Here is a 12,483-nt window from a genome sequence, read left to right as displayed (position 1 = left end):
ATTTCTCCTAGCAATCTTTGCTGCTCTGTGTTTTGATTTTTAAGGAGGGGCCAAGGGCATTCCCCAAACACCATTAAATCAAATGCTTCAACCAACACAGGTCAAAGGATACCACATGTAGCTGTACCAATGACTCAACTACTTACTACAGGTTTCAGAGGAAAAAAGCAGTTCTTGGACACCTTTGCACATTGTGACAAGACTGAGCGTTAAGGAGATCTGCCGCTGATGTATTCAAACTCAATCTCTTCCACCTCCAGTGTTACAGTTCTTACCTTTTGCACATTCTCTCACACAGGTAACCCATAAGGTGGTACTTGATTCATTGCTGAATCAAAGTGTCTCAGTCTGAAGAACTGCAGCTTTTCAGAGTCTGCATGCTCCAAGGGCATTTCAGCAGCATCTACACTACTCAAATAAACTGAATGCATGCTTAACTCTTCTTTTCCACAGCTTAATTTGTCTTGGTCTTGCTAATCAGTTAGAAGATTGCAAAGTTGCATGCTAGTATGCCTAATACTACTAGCTTCCTATGCCAAACACAGAGAATTATGCTCACATCTAAAACCTGAATTGTGGCTATTGATTAACAGGAACTGCAGCATTACATCTGATGATGTAGAAAGTTTCAGTCTTATCATCAAATGAATCATTAAAGGTGGAGTTAGAAAGTCCTATTTGGTGTTTTGTATTATTCTCTATTTGGTGTACTCTTTTCTACATTTGGCTAAATAATCTTGTCATCAGTTCTGCAAAAATTTCAGTTTTTCTCTGCTCTTTTACCTCTTTTACCCCAACTTTGTTCCTTGTCGCTCTAATATACTATATTCCTAATTACTACATTACTGGCTATTACTAATTGCTGTATTACATAACTGGATTTCGTTGCCTTTTTGTAGGTCATTATTTTCTCCTAATAAAACAAATAAAATGAGCCTCATGATACTTTGAGGTTTAAATGTGTGTCAGCTAGTTGCCAGTCTCTGTTTTACCTTTGTTCCTAAAAACCCCCAATCGTTTTTCACTATTCTTACTCCTACCTAAATTCAGCACCCTTTAGTTTGGCATTCAACGCTTTTAGTTACTCAGACCCTTTTGTAGTGGGTAATATGGCCTGGGTTGATGGAATTCTCTCTTGATTCTACATTGACTTCACATTGATTGCAAACATTTCTAGGGCTCCACATACAAGAAGTATCTTCTTGGTTTTTTTCTTAGTAACAACAAAGCTTTTCAGCTCTCCCCAGTAGATCCGCTGGCCATCTTCCAGTCATGGGGACAATGAGTGAGGAATGGCATGATTCCTCACACCCTTTATTCTTCGTTTGTCTGCAGGGGTTCCTGAATCTGAGCAGTGGTGGGAATGGCCAGGAGAAGGAGTTACTCACCAAGCACAGCACTATCCATTTGTTTGCCAGAAGAGCTAATGGCAGCAGCACCAAGCAAGAAGCAAGGCAGAGAGGTTCAGAGAGGTTTTAAGAGGTAGTTTGGGACTTGACTTCAAAAGCCAGTTCAACCAAATGCAAACAAAGTGAATCTAGAATGCTGCTCGCTCAGCTTCTCTGAGCTCCCATCTTGGCCCTTCCCTCTTCACAGTGCATCTTGCTCAAACAAGAAATGGGAAGCTTAGTTTTTATGCAAAAAAATAAACTAGCCCTAGAACGATTTTTGAGGAAAATCAGGCTAGTGATGCAGAACCACAGTATGCTAAATGGCAATTTTTTCTCTGGGGGATCACTCTTGTGCTACTGTGCTCTTTTTCTGTATTACCAGAACTCAGGTTTTCCTGCATGTCAGCTGCTACCAGCACTGCAATTCAGACTTCAGTGTGTATCCTATTTAGTACAAGTCTACAAGTACTCAATATTCAGAAATAAATAGTTGTTCCAGTACCAGAAATACTTTTACCTAATCCTTAATGCCCACGCTGCTTTTCCTCTCGTGTCTTCTTAGTTGTAAGTATTTTTATATGAAAATAAAATATATTGCTTGCTTTCCTTATGTCTGTGCTGAAACCATACTTAAGCAACTTCTGCATTTAAGAAAATAACTCTTTTACACAATATATTACCTGCCAAACTCACGTATACAAAATATTATGGAAGCAGAATACTTAGTTTTCCAAAAATAATGAGGCATGTATATGAAAAATAAAGATACAACCTGCGATTTTATCATGAGGGAAAAAATATAAGGGATAATCAGTTTCATATTTCAGCAGCTTCTAAGAATACAAATGTCTGGAAGTAAACTTTTCCCACAAGCTTCTTAATGCATGATTATGCACCACAGAAGTGTATGTACCTTCCTCTAAAGCCTCTAGTACTGACTTCCAGAGGTAAGACAAAACTAGAGAGGTATAATACAGGATGCCTATTTTAATATTTTAGTATTTAATATAACTTCTACTGTTACAGCTTTTGCTTTCTCAAGAAGGAAGGATATTTTTTTCTTAACTCAAGGTAATCATGAGGGACATACAGTTGCTGTTGACTTCCATTTAGAGAAAGAAATAGAACAGAAAGGTTAACAGAAAATTCCATGTGCTGCCTTCCCTGAATTTCACTTAGTGCCTACTTAATGATATTTTTCTCAGGCATGGCACACTTGACTGCCTGCTTGTGCCAGTTGACAGATTTAAAAAAATCAAAGTCACTGTATAGTACATAGAACATGAGACTTCAGTCAGCATTTGAGGTAGGTGTTTCAGTTCATGATTCCAGAAGAATTTTTGTAGAAACCAGGTAGATAAATTGTACTTACTAATTTTCTGTCTCTAGATAATATAAACACTTAATTAAGGGGAATTGAAGCAGTCGTAGTAAAAAAGTGAAGACGGAACTCTCATATGGCTTATGAGAGTTATGGTTCTCATATGGCTTTAAAACTACACAATTTTAAGAATGCATTTCGAATTAATACATATATGTGAATACTCAGTGTCTAGTTCCACAGGTTCATTGACAGAATAAATAACTCATTTTCAAATACTGAAACTACACTTTGGCAGAAGAGTAAATTAACTGTTTATTTCTGGAAACAATTTGTTCGATGTGTGCAATAAATAAATCACCATATTCATAAAATAATTCCATTTATAATTTTCCTCTTTAATACATTCCAATAATACTGAAGGTAAATTTTTAATAAAAAGGATAAAAGATGTAGAGTGAGGCCCAATAATATGGTGTAGGTGAAATGGAAAAACAAGGGTAGGAAATGTTTCCTTAGGTAGTTATATTCTACCCAGCTCCTTTACATGAGAGCCCATTTATTCTCTTTTCTCCATACCAGTCCTACTTCTGACTCAAATTTCAGTCAAGCATTGAGGGAGCAGGAAAATTAGCGGAATAAATCTGGTTATACATACAATACATAAAGTCATATTTTTGTGGTACATACAATCATAACACTTACGAGAAGGTCTGCTCACAGCATTATGCTCATCTCTAAAAGGTAACACCTTTCAAGGCGACAATATAGACACACATGAAAATAATTTTGCCATAAGTGTCAACATAAAGGCATCTAAACATGACAGTATACCAAGTCCCTTCTACATGTTAATAAAAATTCCTATGCCTTCTGTAGTAAAAACTACATTTGTAAAATACCCAGATAATCATGCAGCACATTTACAGAGGTTTTTAAGTATTTTTAGCCATTTTCACAGCTTTCTTTTTGTTTTGTCAGTTCTAACTATTTCCATCAATAGCATTTTCCATTTTGTCATGGACTTTGCTAAAGCTTTTCCTCTATTTTCCCATACTGAAATGTACATTCTAGAAAGTAATTATATCAAGTATATTAGTCTACATTATCTGCAAAACTAATAATAATTAATAAATTGGATGATTTCTTTGTCTTCAAATATTAAATGGCTCAGTTTACAGTAACTTTGCCAATCCTTGGAGCATCCTGGAAATGAAAGTCTAAAACAGATTTCTCTTCCTCAGCCAGCTTTTATAGGTCAGAAGTCTCATGTTTTCCACTTACATTCTGACCTCAATTAATGAAATCTTTTAGAGGACACTAAATTATTTTTGTATAATAGAAGTTTAAATTGAAAATATCTTGATTATTTTAATTAACACACTGCATATGACATGACCCTGTTCCAGATAGGAGGAAATTTTGGATAGTATATTTGAGGCTTTACTACTACATAACCATTCAGATTTTTGGCAAATTGCCACAGCTGGGGTGGAAGTTTTGGTGATGTATAAAATACCTTTCCAAGAGCTAAACTGCCACTATTAAACTAAGTAACACTACATCTTCCAGTTTTCAACAGATAAAGATAACCCTGTGTTCAAATATATGAAAGCTGTGAACAGGTTTCAATAGCTCTCATTCCATCTGTCACTCAATAAACCTCTTTTTTCCTTCTCTTTGAGTTTTTAAATCATGCCCCTATTGTTCATTCCAATAGATAATTACACTGCCACTTTTATTTGCTTTAACTTATCCTTCTTAAATTTTAATAATCAAGAACGCTCTGTGTTAAGGGTTTTGCTGCACATTACCAATAATTTTATTATAGACACACAAGAAACTTTAACTGAAGAAACAACCTCCCACTCATCTATTACTTTCTAAAAGGATATTGGATATTTCAGTTTAGCATATTTTGTTGCTTTTCAAAACAAAACACCCTTGCCTTAGAATGATAATCTTGTTCCAGCCTGGAATCTGATCCTGCTACCTGTTTGTACTTGCTCATTTTCATTTGGCGACTCCGCTCTTCTATGTCCATTGCACCTGTCAAGTTAGAAAAAAGAAAGAAAATAAATACACAAGCAGTCCTCAATTCCAAGTTTAAAGTTATGCTCATGGAAGTTTTAACAGAAAAAGATGAAATCTGATTTACTTAAATTACAGTGTATATAATTTTAGTTTCTGAATTACAATTTTGCAGAAAGCCAAAAAGTTGTAAGAGGAGGAAAATAGTAGATGAGTATTTCAGCAGAATCTTAATATGTATTGTATTATCTATACAATTCAAATGAAATCAACTTTGTGGAAGAAATGGATGTAAATGGAACAAAATGTTTCCACAGAATAGAGTTTTACTATTTCAAAAATATTTAAGAGAAACTGAGTCTTTCATTTAAAAAAAGGAATGCAAAGACAACCTGCTTATTTTGGGTGGAGATCCTGGTTCTGCATTTGTTATAGTGTGATATACCAAATTAATAATGAAGTAGACCTTCTGTTTACCACTTGAGCATGTTCTTAGTATGCTCAAAACGATCTGAAGATGTCTAAAGGAATGCTAAAGAGCCACCCAGTGGCCTCACTGTATTACGTTCTAATGACACGCAACTTCAAGAATGATTTCAGGATTCAATCTTCTTGGACCAAATACGTGATTAGTCTCAGATAGGGATGGGTTCTTACTACATGACTCGGGCAGCAGCTGTTTTCAACCAACTGGTACTGTAACACCATAATTTACTATGTAAAATAATAAGGAAGTAAGTGCCAAAGCAGAGGTAGAAGAGTGAGAAATAGAAAAATGGGGGGGGGGGGGGGGGAGGGGATATTTTCAAGCAAAATATAGTTATCTATTATACACACAGAGGCTTGATTCTTTTCCACTTTAACATGGTATAAATCAAGAGCAATTTATTATCCACCGAATGTTAAAAAGTATTCATGACTGACATTTGTCTTAAACTTTCCATAATTCTAACACAAAAGTTGTCTAGGATTAAGATTTCAGAATCCCACTAGTCATAAATGGCAGTTTCTGTACTTTATATGTATTGAACAATCTGGACTTTATTTATGGAACTGAGATGGCAATATTAGATTCCTGTCTACTATATAAACCTGATATAAACTATAAACCTCAGTTCTAAGTTGTTATCTAATAATAAAGTGGGCCCCTGCACAGGGCCTCTGCAGGGCTTCTGAGCTTTGTATTTTCTTTCTTGACAACAGTAAGGGTAGTAACACATACTATGAGACCTGCCAGCTAAGTCTTGTGGCACTTCATAGGAAAACTGGAAGGAAGGGGGTAAAAGGAAGAGGGAGTGTGATAAGGGTAGACTGTACTGTTATCAATAAAACCTCTGGCTTCTGATTTTTGTTTTCAAATTCTCCATCTTTACTGCCTACAAACAACATGAATGAAAAGACTTCATCAAAACTTTTAAGAGAAATGAAAATCAAGATAAATGAATGAAAAAGAAGAAATGGTGTTTTATAGGGAAAAAGCAAAATGAAAAAGACAGCAGCAGACGAAAATTCCTGACATGAAATACAGCTAATTTTTCCTATCGCAATTTTCCTCAACTATTATAGGCCCCAAAGCAACATTTGCCAATTTATCACTATTATGCAGTGATTTTTTTAAGGATTTAGTTTTGAAAGCTCTAGAGATATATTTTTTCTCTTGAAAACAAAAACTTTAAACTGAAAAAATGATATTTTTTTCTTTTTTTCAGTGGCAGAAGTAACACATAAACGGTCTTGAAGTAAAATACTCTAAGTTTTGCTGAGAGAAAAAAATAATCTTTTGCTGAAATAACAACATTCTGCAAATCCACTTGTCATTCTTCAGTAACTTAACAAAGGGGATCTTTTTCACCAAAAGGGAAATTTTGTCAGTTTTTCTTATGAAATTTTTTAATGAAATCATCACATACGTTCTTTGTCCACAGATATTCTGCCAAATTTCAGGAAATTACAAGAAGCGATGAAATAACACCTCTTGTGCGTAGATTAGAAATTTCACAATTACTTGTGAAAGTATTCATTCTTATCTCTGATCAGTTGGCAAAGTGAAAGTTAGGTTTCCACAAATCCAATTGCCTATGATCCACAAAACCAAGCACTCTAAAATATGCCATTGAAAAGGGAGTATAACACATAAGCCCTTGGTGTGAATTCTCTGTAGCAAAATAAGCAAAATTGGTGGCTCATTTTAGTCTCAAGAGAAAAAAAAGACAGAAAAATTTAGAAAAAAAAATTCAATTCCCATAAAATCTTGTTAAAAGAAAATCTAACTTGTTATGTATTTTTGAAACTGTCTTGAAACTGTCTTTAACAAGTGAGTGAATCCAGTTATATGCAAAAAGAGGGAATCCTGAGGGCAGTGGAAAGCTCATAATGCAGAAGATCAGCTTTGGTTCTACTATGCATGGAACTGACATGCAGAAAGAGTGTGCAGGGTTACCAGCTGCTGGAGGCTAATCGCGACGTAACTTAAGCCAGATGCAGCCATGTCCTGGATGGGAGTACGAAAGGTTGAGAGAGTGTCATGGCACTTCCCGTTCACATGGTCCAGCATAACACATTTTCAGGACTATAGAGAGTGACGCTAGGAAAATTAAAGCTACTTCTGATACACGTTCATGTACTGCCATGATGTACCAAAGTGTGTGCAACCAAATTTTGGCCAGGCAAAAGTAAGCTCGTTTGTACACTTCTGCCTTAACTTCCTTCCAGAATTTTGCTTCTAGACAGTAGCTGTGCCTCCAACAGAAATATCCAAAGAGACACTCACAACACAAGAAATTAAGAAAGACTGATGGAAGAACAAAGCCTGGTGTTGCTCACCAAACACAACTGGGATCGTTACACTGTAGGCAACGTCGTGGAGTTTTGCTTATTTTGAACAACTCTCTAACATTAAAAACCCCATGGCCTGAACGTTAGCTCAGTGGGGTTTTCTTCGGCACAGGGAAACTCCTGGCTGACAAAGAGCCAGCTGCTGATTCAATACCAGCCATTTTCCGTATTTTTAGAAGAGAGAGTGCTGAGGGAAAGCAGCATGACTATAGTGCAAACACAGTCCTGAAATGCCAGAGTAAGGCACCCAAGTACTGTGCACAGCAACCCTGTAACGTGCCCTTGGATCCACCAGGACTGTAGCGAGAGACTAATTTGTGCCAGAGTTTAGCACTAGTGACTAAAGTAAATTAAGCCTCAGGCTATATGAATTGTACTTTAACCTTTGTTTTAATCTATGGAAATTGAACTGGTAGATAAGGAAGTATAAGTAAAAATTTAACTGCAGGATATTCTGTAACAAAAGATAAGGAAATGTCTCAAGACACAGACAGAAAGGGTGCCTGGAGGCTGTGGGAGTAAACAGGATTGGATGAGCAGAAGTGCCATCAGGAAATCAAGCGACCTATAGACCCTACAAAATCCAGTAACAATTGACAGGCAGAGCCCCTCCTCAGGGGCACCCAGCTGGAGCTGCAACTACTACTGCATACTAAATGTAGTAGAAGAAGGAAGTCCAATTCTTTCCTTAAAGCGGAACCTAGGGATAAGGCCTGTTGAGGTGGCATCCGCATAATTCCTACCATGTTCTACGTGGTGGCTATATAATTCCTACAACAGGACTCAGGGCAGGCACAAGAACCACTGCTCCATCTTCGAAAGCAAACCATTATTTTCATGTTTGAACTTGAAATAAGATAAGTTTCAGTCACTTCACCATTAAAACTTTCCTCATAACTAAAAACTAAATGTTTATTTCATGCTAAAAATTTTAAGGGACTGTAATCAGTGGTGTGTTAATACCCAACTTTCCCTGACCTCAAATGCTCATAGAGTAACATTTCTACAAGGAGATAAGCAATCATTCAAATCAGCCTGGAATTAAAGAATGTTATTTGCTCTTCAGGTTAAATGTTGGTTACTTTCTAAGGTAAGACTCTTCAGTTGATAGCCTATGGTCCACACCAGAGAGAAAAGGGACATCAAAACAGCCTTACCACTCAGCTTAGCCCCAAGGCAAACCTACCTATTTAAAAAATAAAAATGAAAACAGCTGGGAGATGTGTTCTTTCATTCTTTCTTTCATTGCCTTCTCCAGTGGGAATTATTAAACTATTCAAGCTACTATAGATGCTGGCAATGGTGATGTGTTTTGGAGAAGGAGTTTGCTGTACAGCGGGGCTCCTGGGGCACACGGAAAAAAAGGGAAATCTGGGGTATGGAAGTAAAGTGGAGTTTCTTGTAAAATATTAGGACAGATTTAGTTTTGGATAGGCATGGACAAGAGGGATACAAAATTTGGGAGGTACAGATGCTCATGCATGGGGGAAAGCTAGTGATGAGGGGACTACAGAAACACTGAGATTTTGGAACTCAGAAACCTGTAAAAGAGAGGAGAAAAGAAGTATGCAGGTGAGCCCACTGTGCCTGGAGTGGGGAGGACAGAACAGAAGTCCTAAGGTGTACGAGAGCCTTCTTTAGCCGATTCTGGTCTCTTTCTGCCCATTTCTTGCCCTAATTTGACTCCCTTAAAAAAGCAAAGGAAATACATTTGGGAAAGCCCTTTCTTAGTTTCCATTTCCTAGTGTCTCTTTTGAAATCCCCAAAATACATCGAAATTGTGATCCAACTCTATGGTACACATTTGTTTGAACATAATAGATCAAAGAACTTAAGGGAAAAAACATGAAAATGTTTTGAATAAGTCACCCTACCTGTATCCCCATTCTCTGGATCTGCTTTCTTTTCTTCTATAAACAAATGAAAGCAATATGTAAAACAAAAAGAGGGGGAGAGAGAAAATGCAGAAATAATAATAAAAGTAATATAAATCATGCATTCCAAAGGAAAAATGAATAAAACCCACCAAATTAATTTAATTTGTTGAGTTTAGTCGACCAACCAAGTAAGGTGCTCTACATCCAGAGGCATATTCACTGCATGCTAGTGTACACATTTGCGCACTCTTATTGGACACTTACTGGAGGGAACCCATGGGTATTTTGTGCACTTCCAGAATCATTAACACACTCAACACAAAAGAGCGTGAGGGTGTCAGACATAGTTACTTTACAGTTTCCTTGAATAGGTGACACAAAAATAAAAGTAAAAAATTTGCTTGTGATGTATGTTTTATGCAGTGCACACACAATATGCAGTTTAATGCTTCAAGCATAAAAATTGAATGTATCAGAATGGTTTTCAGTAATTACTTTAAATCTTCATTGGTTTAATCAATTCTCATAGCTTCTACAGGTTAAAAGGTTCAATAATGATATTACCGTAGCTTGTCTTAGAGTTAAAAAATGATGAAGTACAAAAGACACTAACAGCAATACTCAGAACCCAGTTCATGCAGATAAATCCAGCTAACTGATGCCAACAAATATTCTGAATGCACATCAAAGGTTGCAAATGGCTCAGGGCATTCCTCTGTCACAAAGAAATGAAAATACATTGGATCCCTATCAAATAGTTTGGCAGCCCATAAATACTGCACTCTGAAATCCAAGTTGGGTAATTAATGTGAAAGAATTTTAAGTCAAATGAAATTTACTTTAATTAGAAATACATTAACTTTTAAACAGACTCTCTGTTTCTTTTTTCTTACTGTAAGCCAAAATGATACTAAATTCAATTAAAACAATCGCATGAATATGGAGCAACAACCCCCAAGCTACAAACCAAAAATAGCATGCATTATTAGAATTAAATATTTTTCTAGAATTATTGGTTATTGAGGGTTGCTCACAAAATTATGATCTACTTTATAGTACACAGACTGAAGAGGGAAATGGAGCTGTTATGTTTTAAGGAAACAGCATTTTGTAAATGGCTATCAAAGCAGAGGATGAAGTCATACTTAAAGAGAAATCATACAGGGGCAAGGTGGAAGTGTAAGAAAGAAAAATGTGCTCCTGCAGAGAGCATAAATAATGCACCACACTTTAATACGGTCTGGCATCCCATCCTGTGTGGGATCAAGGTTGTTCTTCTGCTGGCAATTCCTAGTTGGAACTGTTAGGCAAATTAATGGGAAACAGATATGGCAAGCCATAAGCCTACACTTTTGGAAATCAGTGGATACCAAATGGGTTCTTGAAATCTCTCCAATTCCCCAACCCTTCCTGCCCCATATTGTACGCAGTTTATAAATAAGGCCTTTTGCATTCTTCTGCTTTGGCTTTTGGGTAGCCTGGCTTATATTATCTATGTGGGTTGTAGATATTGCTAGGAAAATAGCAGAAAGAAAGAGATAGTTGTATTTGCTTTTTAAGCTTTCAATTATTATTATTTTTTAAATTTGCTGTCACCAATATAAAAGCTACAAATAAAACAGTCTTCTACTGCCTCATTACTTTCTAAAGCAGAAAGCAATTTGATAGCAATACCACTGATTCAACATAATGCAAAATAGATGAAAGTGAAATAAGAGTCATTAAAATACCCTTGAGTTTGAGACAGAATGATGACATTTCTAAGTTATTTCATACACATGGTGAAAAGAAATCTTTAGTTTGCCTGAAATATCATCTTAATACAGAAATCTCATACTATATAGGATAATTCCTTTTTTAAAATGCCTAGAAGTCCATTCATCCATACATCTGGATGTCTTTCAACCATGAGTCTTTTAATAAAACCATTGTCAAAATAAGGGAAACTTGAAACCTGTCTGACTTTTCACTTGTTCTTGCTCCATGTTTAAAAAGTATATAGAAAAATATTTCCAAATTGACTTATAGAAAAGAATGTCATAGTATTAGCAAGCATAAAATTCTATTAGATTCTTGAATTTGGAAAATGTAATTGAAGTGCTGTGACATTTATTACAAATCTCTACAATAAATAAATCCTTTAGATTTTTACAAGAAAGGTCAGCATAGTGGATCCTACTCTGCAAACTGAGGAGAGTTTGTATTGTGAAGAGCTGTCTGAAGAAGTACTAGAAAGAACAGAAGATTGAATTGAGAAAGATCTCACTTGGGTGGGAAGCAGCAGAACTGAACAATATTGGTATTGTCCATTGACCAAATAAAACAATGCTAACTTCTCAACTGCAAAGATCTTCACAGCAGCTATAGGCCTAGTCATCACCTCTTAAAAGAATTCCGAGCAGGTTCAGAATGTTGATACTAAAGTAATTAATGCTTTTGGTTCCCCCCAGTGATTAGGTGCTCAAATCAAAAAAAGCTACAAAGAGCCTTAATGTCTTGAAAATGCTGAAAACCAGTAAATCACTAAGCGGTGATTTTAAAATGTCTCAGACTAAATAATATAACATCACAAAGTCACCAGTCATTCCTAAAAATCTTGGTCTACTTCTATTTACATGCTTTCTTCAATAGCACCACATCAGTCAATATTTTTCTACATCACTTGAATTAACCTTGGTTTACAAAGTGAAAAGCATATACTGTATCCTGTGGTGTAATTATCTCAATTTAAGAACTAAAGTTTTTCAGAATTAAAAAATTTGGAGAAAAAAAACAATGCTTTCATGAAGGAGACATTTCTGTACATTTCAGAAAATAACTATATGTTTTCAGCTTAATCAGAATACAGACATATTGAAATATATTAATGAAATACAGAGATGAACTATAGGGATAGAGAGGTTGAAATGCTGAAAGATCCTCTCTCAAAACCTTCTTCCACCATCACAGCTGACATTGCTACCATAATGACCACTGACATTTCATAAAACAGTAGACACAGCCACATTCCCCTGGTCTTGAAATGGTC

General features: G+C 36.0%; 1 protein-coding gene across 50 annotated transcripts in view; it reads right to left on the bottom strand.

Moving 5' to 3' along the window:
- The window catches only part of RIMS2 (regulating synaptic membrane exocytosis 2), a 489,705-nt gene that overhangs the window by 92,048 nt on the left and 385,174 nt on the right, over window positions 1–12,483 (bottom strand). For 37 of the 50 annotated variants that reach the window (XM_049817521.1, XM_049817538.1, XM_049817762.1 and 34 more), the window contains 2 exons: window positions 9,453–9,488; window positions 4,706–4,761 (listed from right to left, as the gene is read on the bottom strand). The exons of 1 other annotated variant lie outside the window; for it this stretch is intronic. In XM_049817521.1, coding sequence (XP_049673478.1) covers window positions 4,706–4,761; window positions 9,453–9,488 — 92 coding nt within the window. Of the gene's footprint in view, window positions 1–4,660; window positions 4,762–9,452; window positions 9,489–12,483 lie in introns of all 50 variants that reach the window. 12 more of the 50 variants (XM_049817544.1, XM_049817554.1, XM_049817600.1 and 9 more) reach the window with 4 other exon arrangements.

This window comes from Accipiter gentilis, chromosome 2 (assembly GCF_929443795.1).
Source record: "Accipiter gentilis chromosome 2, bAccGen1.1, whole genome shotgun sequence".
In the NCBI taxonomy this organism is placed as follows: domain Eukaryota; kingdom Metazoa; phylum Chordata; class Aves; order Accipitriformes; family Accipitridae; genus Astur; species Astur gentilis.
The sequence above is the reverse complement of the archived record's forward strand: the minus strand, read 5'-3'. Positions and strand labels throughout refer to the sequence as shown.